Source organism: Perna viridis, chromosome 3 (genome assembly GCF_037379345.1).
Source record: "Perna viridis isolate PV_CMFRI_1.1 ecotype Kerala chromosome 3, ASM3737934v1, whole genome shotgun sequence".
NCBI classification, from domain to species: Eukaryota; Metazoa; Mollusca; class Bivalvia; order Mytilida; family Mytilidae; genus Perna; species Perna viridis.
In genome coordinates, this window is record NC_142447.1 from 10,741,713 (window position 1) to 10,760,932 (window position 19,220).

At 32.6% G+C, this 19,220-nt stretch overlaps 1 protein-coding gene across 1 annotated transcript; it reads right to left on the bottom strand.

Annotated features, from left to right (window-relative positions):
• Window positions 1-266: 266 nt before the first annotated feature.
• LOC148620979 (alpha-1A adrenergic receptor-like) lies at window positions 267-16,593 on the bottom strand. Its single transcript, XM_088574936.1, has 2 exons — window positions 15,481-16,593; window positions 267-1,609 (listed from the first exon to the last, which is right to left on the bottom strand). The coding sequence occupies exons 1-2, from the start codon at window positions 16,412-16,414 to the stop codon at window positions 1,125-1,127; spliced, it is 1,419 nt and encodes a 472-aa protein (XP_088431062.1). The 5' UTR covers window positions 16,415-16,593; the 3' UTR covers window positions 267-1,124.
• Window positions 16,594-19,220: the final 2,627 nt, after the last annotated feature.

Sequence of the window (19,220 nt, forward strand, 5' to 3'; positions counted from 1 at the left end):
AAATATATTGTCGATTAAAAATTCCAGCATTTTGTAAACATCTTCCTCTGTACATTTGGAAGATGATTTGGAATTATTTCTTACAAAGCATCAGGAATCTCTACCAAGAACTATGTATTTGTATCTAGGTGTACCATCTTTTTTTTGGAAAAAACAACAATGTATAATGTTTTGAAGTCGGGATTTTAACTCAGTATGTAGAATAGAAGTATACAGTGTTGAAAAATCATAGGTTTTAATGCTATTATATTCTGATAATAGTCTTGAACTGATTGTCTCCAAAATATCTTTCGAATTTTTCAGGATTCACAGAATTAATACCACGACGGGAGTAACAAGTGTTGTGGTAGGACCGCAAACCCTCTTTGACAGCTGTGAGTATAGAAGATAAAAGTTTTGAAAGAGGTTTGGTGGTACATTTTGCAGATCCAGCTATGTAACGTTGTTTGTATGGATTCTTGTGGAGTTTAGGAATCCACTACATAGACGGTAAATCACAGTCATTGCCCTCGGTAGAGAGACCAAAAGAGGATAGCACAGATTTATGGTTTTCCGCAATTTCGTCTTTGGAGAGTGTGGTAGCAGTATAGGTCTTATGACTGCTATTATTTTCTACGTCTATGCATTTTGGCTTTGTGAAAAGTTTCCATGTGCCCATGTGCAAAGTAATGATGAAGAGTTGATTATTAACTGCCACCGTAAAAGCGAAATACATTCGTGTACGGTAAACAGTATCATGCCTGCACCATCGTTTTTTCAATCAATCTACTTATGTGCATCAATAACTTTGCTATCGATCATTCATCAAAATATTCCAAAATCTTCTGTCTTTGATAAACATATATGACAGCTTTATTTTCCTGTAACGAGTCTTGATGCAAAATAATGAAGCATTCTTAATTTGTTGTTTACATATCTGCTGTTTAAAACAAAATGGCTTAATTAACTATAAAAAAGTTCTTAAAACTGTTGCTACCAAACAAAAAGAAGAACAAAAGATTTTCTTTATTTAAGCATTGACAATAGTACTAAGAGTGTTGAGATGGTGATTCTTTTTATTTCTCGTCTTCGACAAAAAAAATAATAAAATAGAATAAAAAAAAGCCGATAATCGAAAAGTCTATTCAAACCTCTGATACTATATTGTATGTATTATGGTTTCGTTCCATTTGTTCCATTCTTAGAGCGTCAATTTGATCTTGATCATAATGGCCGGATGGATAGTCCTCGTAATCACTTTTCAAAGTTCCTGATGATACTTCTTTAGAATTATTCGTTCCTCCATTTGAGTATTGATATATCTTAATAGCTTCGTCGCCGTGATTGATATCAATTCCGTTTCTGTAATGATTTACTGCGGAATGTTTAGGAGAACCATGAAAGGACCCTTTAAGTTCTGAGAATGATGTGTTCATCGACCAATGTCGTCTATTTCTAAACCTGCGACGTGTTTGTTGACAACGACACTTCAGTATCCGACAATATGCATTTTTAAACTCTTTACTCGAACAAGCATAGATAATTGGATTTATCATCGAATTACAGTAACCAAGCCAAAATACCACCTTAAATAGAATTTCTGGAATTTCGCAATCATTGCATAAGGCACCTGAAAAAGATTTAAAAAAGAGTTGTATAGGGATGAAATACGGCTAGAACTGTTGAAAGCAGGTATATATTTCTTTTTTTTTAAAAAAGGCTACAATAATTGTACTTTGTGATTGTTGTTTAATATCGGAGTTTCATGTTTGTACATACGGCGTATCTAGATCTTTGCTTGTGTGTATGCAATTTTGCGTGTAATTAAAAAAATAAAATGTCATTTGACATACAGATAATTGACTTTATTACACAAAATTGGCTTTGTTAAATCTTCCGCTGTAATAATTAATTGTTTTTAATCGACGAATAAACTGTCTTACGGATTTCATTTGTCTTGATTATAACATTTTCGCTATTCCTGGCGGAAATTGAAAATAATAAGTTTTAAAGATATTTTCGAAGTAATGTAACCCTTACTTATAAGATTCAGAAATAGTGATACGTATTAAAATAATTAATGTAACAACATCATTAAGCGATGACAAATATATTTCATATCTAGGATATTTTTTTTCTTTAAACATTAAGACAAAAAAAAAACAAACAAACAAACAAACAAACAAACAAACAAATACATGTAAAAAAACCCAAAGCAACAAAAAACAAACAAAAAAAACCCAAAAAAAAACAACAAACAAAAAACAAACAAAACAAATACAAAAACAAAACAAAACAAAACAAAACAAAACAAAACAAAAACAAACAAATATATATACCTTTTTCTCTCAGGTTATAATAAATTTGAAAAAACTAAATTACAATAAACGAAAATGTACTAAACAAAGATATACAAAGACAGTAACAGTATATTGACTTTAAATAGAAACAATTAATGAATGAGTCTTATAATCGGGACAGAACGCGAGGCTTCTATATAGTTTTTATTTCTGGTCAATATACTGGTATTGTCTTTATAATGCAATCTTAATCACTTGAGTGTTACATAATGTGAGTACCCATATATTAACATTAAATATACTGTCAATACATTTTGGTCGCTCAAATAAGACGACTGCAGTATAAAATGTATTATCAATATAACCTAGACTGTTCCAGTTATCATTACACTTAATAACCAGTTTTTACGGTTGATAAGTGACACCGGAAACCAGGTTATTTCGTTTAACCTGTTCAAAAATTAGAAACGTTCCTTAAATATTTTACAATAATATAAATTGTGTTATTCGTCTTTCTGTGTGTACTTCTTCGTAATTTTGTGAATAATTTGTACTTGGTCTTTGTGTTCTTTCAAATCTTGGAGTTTTTGGTGTTCCATCTTTGTAGTTTCGGTATTTATGCTGTTCAAAGGTACAAGTAATATAGTCTCAGTCAAAGCAAGTATAAAACTAATTAGAACAAACAAATATAAAATAAAACACACTAAAACAGAAGATAACCTTTTTTTTTATTAAAGAAACCGAAAATCATCTTTGCAAAAGATATTTAGACATTATAGTGGTAATATATTTTCCTTAGGATAAAACAGATAAATATGCGCATGCTATGTTTTTCTTTTTTTGTCATAGAATTTATATTACATTATTGTGCGATTTTTCGGCAATTCATTACGCAAACATATATCTACTCGTGAAATCTTTTTAGAAGTGTTTTTGATTATTAAATATTTTCATATATTACATACTGATCATCAGATCGTTTGTTTAGCCATTCCCGAATAGATTCAAACTTGGTTAATAAAGGTTGTCACCAGCTGCCCTCCACCGAAGTGTCAGAGAGAAGTTACATTCTTACAACATTGTAGCATTAACGAGCTTTATTTATTCTTTTTCATCTTACACGTCTTCTTAACAAATGTGTGTTGGTTCAGGACAGGAAATCGATTAAATCTAATGAGAGACTTGTTTTGGTATCATTATAAATATTTTGTCGGTAAACCGATCTTTGAAGAATTGTAGAAATGACCATTTCCACGGGTTTACATCAGATCAAGTTGAAAGGATACCACTAAGTGAATGTACCATAGTAAATATGACCATTTATTCTCGTGTAATAATATTTTTGTAACTATATATACATGTTTGTTAATATTTTAGTAATATGTTAATATTTTAATGATATAAAATGTTGGTAAAAAGTTTTGGTAATATTAACTTGTATGTTTAAATGTCTATTTTGTTGATCAAATTTTATACTTTTTATGATGTTCAAAAGAATAGCATTTCCCAAAACACTAAATAATGCACTGTTATTAAGAACATTGCGTCGTATTATAATTTGCCTCTCTAAGAGGATTTTATTCTCCTCATTTAGTAGAAAGGCTTTTGTATCTTTTATGTGTGACATTTAAGCAATAATGAAAAATGTTCCCATTTTTCTCCGTAAGTCAAAGTAATTACCAATATATTTTATTACGACAGTCACATTCGATAATTTTATTTGCTAGAAATTAGCCAATAAGAATAAACCAGTTGATATTTACATGAACCACACCGAGCAATTAGTTACATCTAAATAACAGTGAATGTTTAAAAGTGGTTCTATATCGGTCTGAGCACAATGATTTGTGACACCGTTACGAACCGTTTTTATTTCGACTAAGTTTTTATGGCCTTTCTATACAAATGTTCTTTCACTTCAAGCATTTAAATTGTTGTAATTAATGGACTTCAATTATTAAAATGTATAAGGACACTTATATGGGAGGAAGTTAGATTTTTCTAATGCGCATTAATTTCGTTATGTATTATGTCTGATCCTAGGCTATTGCATTGAATGGTCGTTTAACGTAATGAAACGTATAACAAAATCAAAGTTTTTATCCTTCCTTGTACACATGGAAATAAGTATTAAGGCAGCAATATTACTTAATGATAAAACATTTCATAACAATGTTTAAAAAGTTTTAATTGTAAAATCAAATGTTTTGAATTGTTGCGAATAAGAAATAATGTGATGACTTGAAACGATGGAAAATGGTGTAGCCTAAATACTTGGTTTGTAATAGATGATTGTAGCCTGATTACTTGGATTGTAATATATTGGATTTTTCTGCGTAAGAGACTCCTGAATAATTTGAGAAAATGCGTCTTAAAAAGTCTCTGACAAAATTCTTTTTTTTAAATATCAGTCCTTGGTTGAAAAATGCTCAGTTTCTTCTAAAACAAGTAATGATTGTTTTTTTGAAAAATTTTCTTTGTGCTGATGTGGTGTGACCGCTGATTTACCAATTATGACAATAGCATGTAAATGCTTTTTAATCACCACGGGTATAGTCACGCCGCAATGGAAGAGGGAGGTTTAGCGCGCTGTAAAACCTAGATTTAACCCAACATTCCGTCTGAAGTGCCTGTACCAAGTCAGCATCATTGCGGTACCAGCTGCTCCGGTTGTGTAATATCTACTTTGACAGATTTATTTTGGACTTGACTTGATTATGAATCTGATTAGTGTTCGGCAATTTTGTTGTTACCTTTATTTAGCCTGATTACTTTGATTGTAATAAATGATTGTAGCCTGATTAATTGGATTGTAATAGATGATTGTAGCCTGAGTACTTGCATTGGGTAGATGATTGTAGCCGAGTTCTTGGATTGTAATAGGTGATTGTAGCCTGATTACTTTGATTGTAATAGATGATGGTAGCCTGATTACTTGGATTATAATAGATGATTGTAGCATGAGTACTTAGAATAAGTAGATGATTGCAGCCTGAGTACATGGATTGAAAAAAATGATTGTAACCTATTTACTTTTGCTGTTAAGTTTCCAGTCGTCTAGTCAGTGGTTACATCATAATTACTGCTTCTGACGAACATGAACATGTCTAAATATAACATATATTTCGGCTTTAAGGAGTGTATATTGAAATATAAATTTTGTATGACCTTATAAGTCTTCCCTTTATGATCATAAACAAACTAATGGATAAAAACGGTCTGTAAACTGACAGCCCATTACAGGACGTGTCAAATATCAGGTTTGTATGGTCTTTTTGTTACATAACTCTTACTTCACTTACCTATAAAGATGGTACGCTTGTAATATTTGGTTGAAAAGTATGCACTTAAAATTAACTTCGAACAAAAATTGTTAGTGCATTTCATAACAGGGTAATATAGATTTTGTTTGTTTGAATAACACTCTTGAAGTCTGTCAAATAACATTACAGTACAAAAATAATTTTTTTTTAAATTCTGACTTCACTTTTGAATAAAGTTTTAAGAACAACTTTAATTGTATTAATCGGTACAAGGATGTGTTTGATAACCACTTGGTCAATGCAACTGCTGGTGGAGGTCCCCGAGGGTATTCACCAACCTAGTTGTCAGACTTGTCTGACCCCGAAATGTATTAGATTTTATTTATAATATTTATCAACCTTTGCAGTACATGGATAAAAAAATTCAAAATACCAAAAACACCAAGACTTCACTCCATGTATTGCACATGGTAGAACTTCTCAGTGATGGATTTGGCTTCATATATCGATAAGTTTGGTTTTGGGTACATCTTGTATATAATAGATATATATCCTCGATATATTTGATTCTAATGCAACTCTGATGAGAGTTAACTCCTCGAAATACTTGTACAGCATATCGAAATTTGCAATATATATGATTGGTATTTTTGTATTTTACTACAAAGTTGACACAGAATAAGTTGATTTAATTACCGCATGCCGTTTTGTACTAATGTTACTTGAGACCACTCGAAATCAAATAGTTTTAAATCTCTGTTTCAAGTTAACTCATAAACTTGTTTAACGATACATGAACAGATGTATGATAAAACAAAGTTATAAAATATAGTGTACTTCTCTCATCTCTACTTTTCACAGCTATACAACTACAAACTTGTTTTTTGGAGAAAAAAAATCTTTATTGATTATTAATTATTGATTTTAACAAAAATATCTCATATAAGGGAACAATTTTATGAATCTTTTACAACTAAAAGTAAAACGGAAAGAATAAAAAGAACTAAGTTCTTGCTTGTTATTAAGTGCACCAAATTTCCTTAATAGAATTAAATGGCCAATGTCAAAATGAATAACCTCGTGTATCAGAGAAAAAATCCACAAAACTTTTACAGTATCGGGCTGACAATACAGTAAGTTACAGGAGTAAAGTGTTTGATGATTAAATTGGTCATATAAAATCATAACAATTTTTATTATTCTGTGGTCTTGCATGTTTAACTGATTTATCATAAATCAACTAATGGCATACAAACTAAACTTTTAATGATATTGTAAGTAAAATATGGTAAATGGCATTTCTTTAAATTTGGCAGTAATTTTGCCTGACATTTGGTCCAAATAAAGCGGTCGGATACTCTTACTCGAGTAGTCGGGGAAACGGTTTACAGTGTACGGTCGTTGTGATAATGTGTACAACTGTGTACAAATCACGACGTACAGATTGAGAAATTGATATATAATGCCATTATGAAAGTGTCGATCAGAAGGGTAACAAGGGGTTTGTTAAAAAAGGAAAATATTTAATTAAAATATTACATCAATAAGCTAAACATATAATAAAATTATGTAGCGACTAAATACTAAATGAATAAATCTTTAATCCAAACATAAAAGACGCATATAAAGACGTGCTTATTTTTACATTGGTCAGTAATCAATAAACAGGAAACCTCCTACCTTAAATTTCATAAAAACTGTCATGGATACAATTAGAATGTATGGCCTCTTATTGATGCAGACGAAAACTGATTACAAACAATTTTTTCGAATTGTTATTCTTAGACATAACCTTTACTAAACAACAAAGACACCGAACTTTTGATTATTAAAATTAATATTAATCTAATATACTACTAATATTATATTAATATACTGGTGGTCTAGGGCGCTGGACGTAGTGCAGGCGGTGTTGCCATAGATGTCATAACGGTACGAGTTCGAGTCCCGCAGAAGGAACGACTAAAAATTTGCTTCGCTAATTTGACAGTTCTAACATCGTCGGGAATTTTTCAGACCCTTCTATGCTTATTTTATCTTCTCTGTATGAATTTGATCCAATGAAGCAATGTAGCGAATAGAGTCGTCACATTCTGAGACGTTTGTATAATATTGATTTGTTGTGACATGTATCGTTAATTTGAACCTCTATACCTTATAACAACACTTACATGAGTTATCCAGTACTACCGTACATCATGTACTAAGTTACAGCCCTAGATTAATCCTACTGATGACCCAGCAAGCGAAAGCTATAAGTCCCGTGGAGGGAATGACAAAAAATTGGCAGTCCAGATGCTCATTTACTTTTGTAACTTTGTATGTATTATTTTAGTTACTTTATGTTCTTTGTTGTGTTTGTCTGTTTTCCATGTTGGTCTTTGTCCCTGGATTGCATTCTTTTGATTTCCGCTAGAATCTTGGTTCCCTTGATTACTCTTTGATCCGATGGAGCAGTGTATCGAATAGAGTCGTCACATTCTGAGACGTATATATATATATATATATATATATATATACAATGTATATATATATATATATATATATAGAAAGGTCTGAAAAATTCCCAACGATGTTAGAACTGTCAAATTTGCGATGCAAACTCGTACCGCTGTGACATCTATGGCAGCACCGCCTGCACAAAGTCCAGCGCCCTAGACCACTCGGCCAGCTAGGCTATATAAAAATATAGCTTTCGCTGGCCGGGTCATTCCTCCTCGTAGGAATAATCTAGGGCTATAACTTAGTACACGATGTATGGTAGTACGGGACAGTTCATAGATGTCACAGTGGTACGAGTTCGAGTCCCGCAGAGGGAACGACCAAAAATTTGCATCGCAAATTTGACAGTTCTAACATCGTTGGGAATTTTTCAGACCCTTCTACAAGATTACGTTATCTTTCCTTATAATTTGCCACCCGTGCCTTAAAAAAAGCCACAATACCATTCCTGAGCACTGGGCCTCTGTCGAGAGAAACTCAACATTATCCAAAGTTTTTCCCGAACCTCATATAATTGCTTTCAGACAGCCAGACAGTTTGCGTAGTCTGTTTGTGAGGGCTGAAATATCTAAGCCCAACTTCAGGCGAAAGTCGCTCCTGTGGTGACAAAAGATGTATCAATTTGATCCGATGGAGCAGTGTAGCGAATAGAGTCGTCACATTCTGAAACGTTGTATAATATTGATTTGTTGTGACATGCATCACTAATTTGATCCTCTATCCTACATAATAACATCTAAATGAACTGTCCCGTACTACCATACATCGTGTACTAAGTTACAGCCCTAGATTATTCCTACGAGGAGGAATGACCCGGCCAGCGAAAGCAATATTTTTATATAGCCTAGCTGGCCGAGTGGTCTAGGGCGCTGGACTTTGTGCAGGCGGTGTTGCCATAGATGTCACAGCGGTACGAGTTCGAGTCCCGCGGAGGGAACGACCAAAAATTTGCATCGCAAATTTGACAGTTCTAACATCGTTGGGAATTGTTCAGACCTTTCTATACGTTTACATATCTTCCCTGTATCAATTTGATCCGATGGAGCAGTATAGCGAATAGAGTCGTCACATTCTGAGACGATGTATATATATATATATATATATATATATATATACAGAAAAGACAAAGGTGGCATAAGTTAATAACTCTGAAATAAATTAAATTGTTATCAATCCTTAAAATAAAATTGACAATCGGTGCTAAACTTTTAAGCGTTTGTTTATCTTCTCGGGTAGAACTGAGCCAATAACTTAATCATTCATGAAAAACGAAATATGTCTTATTTTTGCTTTTGACCTGACAGCGGCTCTCAGAAATATTATATACGCATCTTACAGACATCATTTCGGCTTTAGAGTTTTCAGATTTCTCATAAGTGCACTCGTGTTTGCAAAACAAGAGGATTTTGATTTAACGCAGGCTTTGGTTATGATCTTAGTAACGAGGGTCCGAACGGTATCATTTTGACACATAAATTCGGTTACAATATTATCTATAACTGTTTGGTTCCAAAAACAGTAGAAAGAATAGAAGCATAGCGCTAAACGTTTTTTGAAAGAATACCGACAGAAGCAAAGGATAAACATATATGGTCTTCACAAGTTGCAGCAAGTAACAAAGATATCTACATTGAATAGTAGCCTATATTTTATTATGAGTAATAAAAAATAATTCTAGGAATTACACAATTATAGAATCATTGTGCCTGCGTGTATTTTGTTTTTGCTATATCATTTAATTTGCATTGAAATTTTCCTCTACCTCCGGATGAATTAAACATACGCTTAAACGCTCTTGTCTACCTACAGCTTCCCTCTACATTCTACACGATATAGCTGACAGGAATTACTTGCCAAAAGGTCTCATTAGGTATATGTCATAGATTTGTTTGCCATCCGTTTTGACTTATCAAAAAGATAATGGCAACCCCAAAATTTTTAAATGTTCTTATTTGCAGCACGTCCAAGGTCAGTCCAAACTGTAATTCCATCAAAATAAGTTCAATGTGCCCTAGTTTCCACGTTTACATCATCTTAATTGTAAAAAAAAACAGTGTTCTCCACACCTAATGGTTATGTTAGCATTACATTTTATAGCATCAATTCAATTTTCTATTTAATAAAACGGATTTTACCCATATATTGCTTCAATTTTGTCAGCTAAACTTTACATTAATGTTTTTCCAAACCTTAATGTCAGAACATGAATGATTTACATCTCTTATGACAGGGAGAACTGACGAGATATATAACAAAATATACAGAGATTAGATAAGATTTAACGGTTCCAAATTTCCATCTATTTGTCTTAGAAAAGACATTAATTCTCTCAAAGTTTCCAACTGGCCTGTCATATGTAATTTAATAGCGTCATTTATCGGTTGTTTTCAACAACAATCTCAAATGAATTGTGCCATTTGTTATGCTGATGGTTTGAATGCAACCGATTTTTATTTAATTACTTTTACATATCAATATTCAAACTCAAAATGAAGTTGTAATGATTGTAAGAGAGAGAGAGAGAGAGAGAGAGAGAGAGAGAGAGAGAGAGAGAGAGAGAGAGAGCATTCTCACGATACAGTAATATGTGTGTGTGCAGTGCATTTTAATGCATCCGATCTAATGGTCCAGTTCAGGAAACCAAATGAATTTTTGATACCAAATAAAGATGAAAGTGTTCTCAAAGTATCACCCCGGCTGATATACATTTATTTTTTGGTTTATTGTTATACTGTTTATTTTCAAAAACAAAAACAATCGTTACTATTTCCTTTGTAGGCTGTATATTTAGCGGGGATGAAGTGACTACCGATTTTAAAGTTTTGGTATGAATGGAGGATGATCGGGAACCATGACCTCCCTCACTTGAGGTAAGCACACTACCACGAGATCAGCACTGTAAATGAACGCTTACTCTTGCATAGCTTAGTGGGTCTAGTGATCTACTGGTCTAAGACATTGTGGATAAGCAATATATAACAGACATTTTGTTTGAGTCTCGTGGAGGGATGCAAAGTTGTAGATTTGCAATGATGCTACAGTTGGAATAAACATTAAGAATTGGTCATATATATATTTTACAGGAGTGTGGCTGTATTTATAAAAAAATCCATGTTATTTATCCTATCATAATGCTCATGGTCTAGGAATACCGTCAAACTCTTTAGATTCAATATCTACTTTAAAAAATGACCTTTTCGGTGACGTAGTTATTCTAATTAGTGCTTTATTTTAATAACCTCGTTCGGCAATGGTTTTGATTGTGTTTATTATTCATCTTAGTATAGTGAGAAAATTTTCCAATTTTTAGACACGAGTATGCTTGGCTTTTATCTCTAAAGAGTCGCAATTTGATTAACCAAGATGAGAAAAGAAATTATCTATTAGTTATCACGTTTTACCAGGTTGACAACCCCGAACTAGACGCCAAACTTACTTGAAATTGGACGGGAGCCGCATTGCCAGACATTCTAAACGGCAGAGAGCACCTGATGTTACTCAAAATATTTTTCTGCTGTCTTGTGTTTTCTTCTTATCTTCAAGTTTTATACGTTATTGCATTTTATCTGTCTTCAAAGTGTCCCAGTTTCATTGATTTTTACGTTTTTGCCATGTCTTTGTTTTATGTCCCTAAATTGTAATTCTGTTTTGATGCTACGTATTTTCCCGGTATTTGTCAAAAATGCTGTTGATGTATTTGAAAAAAATATAAGTAAAAGATTTGTTTTGTATTGTCAAAGAAATTGGATTTTTAAAGTTATATAATTGTATAATTGTCAGTACTCAAGTCTTTTGGGACCGACCTTATGAATAGCAATACAATAATCCCCTTATCTCATCAATCGTTAAAGGTTTAGAAAATGTAGGATGGAAACGTTCAGAGACGATTAAATTATATCACATAAAACTCGATTTATATTTGAATTAAGGTAACAGTTTAAGTAGTGTACTAAATGAAACATAACTTTAATTGAATGAATAAAACAGGCCAGCAATACTAAACAGGTAAAACAACTGACTTGAACGATCTGCACACTTGCTTCATTTACCAATCTTGTTTTCTTATATTATCTCATGCATACAAATTACTAAGTGTCGAACAGACAAAGTATGAAACGTATATTTTTAGTTGATGGTTTGGTGAGATTTGATTTAATCACTTAGACTTCTTGTTCTTATAACATATGAGAGTAAATTAAGAAAAAAAAAACAAAACAAACAAACAAACAAACAAACAAACACACACACAAAAAACAAAACAAAACAAAACAAAACAAATAAAAATAAAACAAAACAAGAAACAAAACAAAACAAAACAAAAAAAAAAGAAAAAAAAAGAAAAAAACAAATAAAAACGATTTTCATGTTCAAATGAAATGAGATAATATATATATAATTCACAATATCCCAAGAAGTAGTCTGTTACAGTACAAGGCAAAGAAAAAATGTAAAAGAACCCTTGTGTTCCAACATACCACCCGTGCCTTAAAAAAAGCCACAATACCATTCCTGAGCACTGGGCCTCTGTCGAGAGAAACTCAACATTATCCAAAGTTTTTCCCGAACCTCATATAATTGCTTTCAGACAGCCAGACAGTTTGCGTAGTCTGTTTGTGAGGGCTGAAATATCTAAGCCCAACTTCAGGCGAAAGTCGCTCCTGTGGTGACAAAAGATGCAAATGTTGCAACCAAATGCACCACTCGTCATCATACACCAGCACAGTCACGGGGAAACGCTACAAAATGTTTTGTAACGTGCACTGCAAGAGTGCCAATGTAATATATTTGCTCCACTCTCCCATCTGTGGCCTTCAATATGTTGGTGAATCTAAACAGCCTTTTCACTAACGCTTGAACGGACACAGGAGCGACCTAACAAAAAAAAACTTTACTCCCAATGAGTCAACACTTCAGATTACCAAACCACTGCCTCGATGATTTCAACAAAATGAAAATCTTCATCGTGGAACAAAACACGGTCTGGAGCGATCTACAGAGAATGAAGCCGGAGGGATTTTGGATAAAAGAACTCCGTGTTTTACACCCACACGGAATTAACAAAAAAATTAAGTTCTTCCTATTTTGTAGTTTCTTATTACAGTGTTAGTAAATATTTTTAGTTTTATAGTTCAGTGTTCAAGATCAACACACGACATGTGTCTATAACACAATTTTCAAGATCATCGTTAACTGTCAATAAAATTGTTTACTTCACAGGTATTAACCTGCTTAGGTAGTGAGTTGTGTTCACAGATCATTTACTTTCATACACACTCAGTTTATTCAAGGCACTGAAGAAGGTCATTTGTTTTGCTCATTATATATTTTATCATAGTGTATGAGCGTCTCTATCGGTATCGTTGTACAATTTCTCTCTCTCTATATATATATAAACGTCTCAGAATGTGACGACTCTATTCGCTACACTGCTCCATCGGATCAAATTGATACAGGGAAGATAACGTAAACTTATAGAAGGGTCTGAAAAATTCCCAACGATGTTAGAACTGTCAAGTTTGCGATGCAAATTTTTGGTCATTCCCTCCGCGGGACTCGAACTCGTACCGTTGTGACATCTATGACAACACCGCCTGCACAAAGTCCAGCGCCCTAGACCACTCGGCCAGCTAGGCTATATAAAATATAGCTTTCGCTGGCCGGGTCATTCCTCCTCGTATGATTAATCTAGGGCTGTAACTTAGTACACGATGTATGGTAGTACGGGACAGTTAATCTCAGTGTTATCATGTAGGATAGAGGATCAAACTAATGATGCATTTAACAACAAATCAATATTATACAAACGTTTCAGAATGTGACGACTCTATTCGCTACACTGCTCCATCGGATCTAATTGATACAGTGAGAATAACGTAAGCATAGAAGATATTAAAACTGTCAAATTTGCGAAGCTAATTTTTGGTTATCTTCGCAGGACTCGAACTCCCGACTTTGTACAGGCGTTGTTGCCATAGATGTCACAGCGGTGCGAGTTCGAGTCCTACATATTTATAATTATGCTATGTTCTGACATCAATGACAACTCCCCTTACATTGAGTCAAATGTTGTAGACCTCTCGGTTTCGATAGACTTTAAGCCTCCCTGGATCTGATACGTATTTGTACAATAAGCAATTTTGTGGCATTTGTCAACGTAAATTTGGTTATGAACGACTTACGTGGATACTGGTTTCGGTAAAGTGTGCTTAGTTTAGAAAGGAGGCAAACAAAATGAAACTGTTTTTTTTTTGTAATTTATATCATCTGTAAAGATAAATATCACAACCGACGAATAACAGTTGATGATATAATAAGATATGTTCTAAAAATTGACAAATAATCGATACTTCTTCAACGTCAAGACGTTAGTTTGGTACAAAAATAATGTTTCTTTATCAACAGTAATTTTCATCAATTGGTAAATATTCCTCCTTTTGATGAAATATAACTACAAGATAAATAGTAGCTTGATTAATTCAGTTCAATAATCCACAGAAGCTACATGTTGATTGGACACTAAAATGTTTAGTAGAAAGTGGCATCTAACAATTCAATCGACATTCGTGTTATTGATAGTGAATTTTCAAACATATATTTTTACGTAAGTGATTTGAATACCGATCCTTATCGTAAAAAAAAAACAACAAAGCGCCAAAATGGGAACTGAAATGCGTGGGAAAAAAAAACAGAACAAAACAAAGAGGGACTTTCTACGCATTTTCATTATCGAAAGCACATTATAAAAGCATACTTAAAAGTAGTATTGAATAATATATTTTTTTCAGAACATTTCTGAGCTTGATTAAACAAAAGTACGAGTATTTCAAGTAATTCCAACGAAAAAATGTCGTTTTGTCTTTTTAATAGTATTATATCGACAAAACGAAATATTAACCTAAAAGAAAAAAAATAAAATAAAAAAAAAACATGCTGCTCTTGATGTCGGTGATAGAGTTATCTTTATTTGGATAATTTTTTTTATATGCATTGAAAAATGCATATGCCAAAGTGACTCCATCATACTTTACTACATCCGAAATATAATAATTGCTTTGATCTACCAAATTGGTGAATGAACCACTGAACATTTACAACAGTCTAGATCGACATTACTGAATAACAATTTATGACATGTAATATGTGTAATTATGAAAGTACGTGTATATTCCAAATCTATACCCTAACTAGAGTTTGATTTTAACAAGTTTCAAATGATGTTTATGTACAGTTCCCTTAAAACCTAAACATGCAAAAAGATGAAACAAATAAAACAAAAACTATATAATATTAAATCAATATTTGTTTTGTTCAAATGGAAAGGCTAGCCCACAACAACAGTATTTTTAATAGCAATACCTAAAACAATCCACATGACTCGAAACAAAAAGAAATAAAAAAAAATCTTGTCCGTGTGACCTTAATAAATAGATACTCACCGAGAGGAAGACAGAAGAAAAAAGGCAGCCAACAGAGAACAAACACTCCAACCACAATCCCCAAAGTTTTTGCAGCTTTCTTTTCCCTTTTAAATTTTGCAAGTTTATTTGAAATATTCTGTTTTAAGTTCTGTCGTGTTGAAAAATATAGTACTTCACCGTGACCGTTCGTTCTATATGCAACATTTTGAACTACGTTTTGACTGTTCGTCCGTGATGGTCCCATATGTACACGAAGAGTAACTGACTCTTGCTTTTTTGAAATTTTAACACCAGACATAAGGCATCGTGTGTGTTTAACTGCTTCGCGGTAAATACGGTAGTATAAACAAATTATAGTTATCATTGGTATGTAAAATGAAAAAGCCGCTGAGAAAATCGCGTATCCCTTATGGTCATTGACGATACAATTTCTTGGGTTCGGGTCTTGTTCCTTTCTCCAACCGAATAGAGGCCCTAAAGAAATAGCAAGTGATAGTAGCCATACAAAGGCTATAACAACCGATGCTTTTCTTTCTGACATAATTGATGAATGTCTTAATGGACGTGTTACACCTATATAACGATCAACACTGATCACACATAATGTATTTATAGAAGCAGTACAGAGGAGAACATCCACCGCAGCCCATATCTCACAAAACTGTCTTTCAAAAGGCCAATACCCAAGAATTTCCAAAGTCGCCGAAAAGGGTAAAACGGTCAGACCTAGCAACAGATCGGCTACTGCCAGGTTGACTATGAATAAGTTGGTGGTATTTCTTAAATGGCTATTATAAAAGACGGCGAGTAAAACTAGAATATTACCAAAGATTGTTCCAAAAATTATAAAACCAAGTATAAATCCAACAATAACAGATATGTGTATATCTAGGACTGTCAACTTGAATTCCTGTGTTTTTACAAAAGCACTTGAGTTATTGTATATATCCATCTTGCTTATAAAGAAGTTCCAACATCATTTAAACAAATACAGAATTATTTTGATGTGAACGCATCCCAGCTTTATCATCGATTTCTGTGCTTTCTCACATGCGTGGTGAAAACTAAAAAGGTTAACGAATAAACATACCAATCATGACATTTTCACAAATGAAGAAATGGAATCAATGATCACACGGAACGTTGTAGTAATAAGAATGAGCATTTAACTTAATCACAATGTCATAACCTCCAAGGCTGTTTATTGATGCTTGTTTGGCATGTGACTTAATATCAACTTATCGTTCATAGGAAATTGACAGATAATTAAAATGGTAATAGTGATGATAATAATAAAATAAGAGTATATGTACATTAATATGTATACAAGCTGTTTGTTTATTTATTGCATTCCACATTAAAATAAAACGCACTTTCAGTGAGAGTCCATGACTTTTTATCCTGATTTCATTTCTGTGTCATAACGTACGAGAGAGATGTACACGTGTAATTAGATATACATGTCTGCTACCGTAACAGTCGTTAAGAAAATGGAGACTGGGATATGATGTTGTACTCTTTAACTCACGGACGGAGTCTTTATAATCGATTATTTTATACTTTACATATTTTCTAATGTAATCGCCCAGGGGTGGACATATCGGGATATTTATCGTTTGACGATTTTAGGACTTCATATGGAAAATATGTTGCACCATTTAAAATGTCAAATGCACAGCTTTAAATAATTTACATAATCATATATTTCACACTATATTCAAAATTATGAGTATCACAAAACACCACCAAAACAAAAAAATCATAACTAACGCAACAAACAAACAAAGAATCAAAAAAAAAAAAAAAAAAAAAAAAAAAAAACCATTAAGAATACTGCGCAAATTCACATGCGCAGAAATGTTTAAACTTCAACCAAACGGTAGCATTTCTGAAGCACCAACATTTTAAATGGTGATTATTCAGTCTGATTTAATATTCTCGTTCAGATTTGAAGCCAACCACGGTACGAAGCAACTGTGAGTATGATCCATGTGTAATGACTATTGTAACAATCCACTGCTTTTGAAGAAATACTCAGCTTTGTGGTCCCATGAATATATGTATTATAGTGGAAGCACGATACGAGTCGGCCAGTTATTGAAAAGCATAAATTGTTTTATTATTTAAATAAATCTTTACAATTCAAGGGACATTAATCCTATCACAGTGCAAACTGAAATTCAAAACAGCTAAAAATCCTCTTTTTAACTAGGGCAATAATTTCCAGAAAGAGACATCGTCCAGCTTAAATCTGAATGGAGACGTTTGTACAGCTTTTTAACCTGCATTTAATTTGGGTGTTAAAAATTGAAATGGATTATTATACCTCTGTGAATAGATAATGTATTGTCAATAAATTAATGCTTCACGCTTTATCGTCAAAATCGATACAATATTAAAAGCACGTGTAAATACTCTGAGCATAATTTTGAATATAAATGATTACCATATATTCATTGTCTGTATAGAAAATTTCTAAAGAAAAGTGCAAAATGTGAAAATGACGACGGCGACAGGAGACGACAGATGTCAACAATGATGAATGTAAAGAATCGAGTTTTTTTTTAACCTTTTCAATTGATAAAAAGTTTTTTTTCTTTCTTAATCTTTTCCTTTTATCTCAATTCATTATAAAACATCAAGAGTCATGTTAAAGGGTGTAATGATGAATGTAAGTAAGATTTTTCTTGGGTTTGGTCACCATTTCTTGGCCAGAACATATGACCAGAAAGTGACCAAAAAATACAGATTTGACAGAATATTAGAATTTAAATCAACTTCAAGCAATTATTTTGTCCTTTTAGCGCAAGAATTGTCGGAAGCCTTTATGTTTTTTCCCAAATTCACAATTAAATCTTTCAACACTTTATGATTAATTTTCAGTTGAAAATAGGCTTATCATCCCTCCTTTATCATATTTACACACAAATCAAATTTCCTTCCTTTATCAGATTGGACATTTGTACATGTTTACTGAGTTGTGACATGAAGACAAACATGTTTTGTAGATCTAGAAGGATTCACAGTTTGAACTACATGAACAAAAGGAAAATGTAGAAGCAACTTCAAAAAAGCGAATATAAAGTTCTATAATCATGTCCTACTTTCTTCTTGTTGTTATATTCAATATTATTGACAAATTGTGTACACAAACATATATATATAATGTGTCACCACAGACACCAGTATAATGTTATTTTACTTTTACTTTTATTCATCAAATTTTTCAAGAGTAGACACACATTGAAATCAACAGAACAGGCTACCAACGTGTCTCCTGACAACAACTAAAAGCAGAAGCAAAGAAGTTTAGGTATCAATTTTTAAAAAAAATTTAAAAACAAATCTAACATTGACTATCAAAACGGCAACACCACAGACAATTGCTTTAACACCAAAGGCAAACATTTCAGGTATACGTCTCTATTACTAAAAACAAACTTTTTTTGTTATTTTCATATGATTTAGAGTAACAGGTTATTCTTAATGCTTAATGAACAAACAATTGTTTAAAAGCATAAATGCATAAATAATATTTGTTGATGCATGAAAATTTAGATGTGTCTTTTGTGTTACAGAAAATACCGTTAATGTAAACGATTTTTTTAAAAGATGTATGTTGATATTATTTCAATGCATTATTGCAGACTTTGACTCTTTACATTTAATAACCCAATAGATTTGATCAGAAAGATGTGCACAGGCACGGAATACAAATTTCAAACATCTGTTAAGGCTTTAAAATACCATCTGTGCTG

Excerpts from the sequence above, each read along its gene's own strand:
- LOC148620979 (XM_088574936.1), bottom strand. The coding sequence starts at position 16,414 with ATGGATATATACAATAACTCAAGTGCTTTTGTAAAAACACAGGAATTC. Across the intron at positions 1,610-15,480 it reads TTTCTTCTGTCTTCCTCTCG|GTGCCTTATGCAATGATTGC; the intron begins GTGAGTATCTAT and ends AATCTTTTTCAG.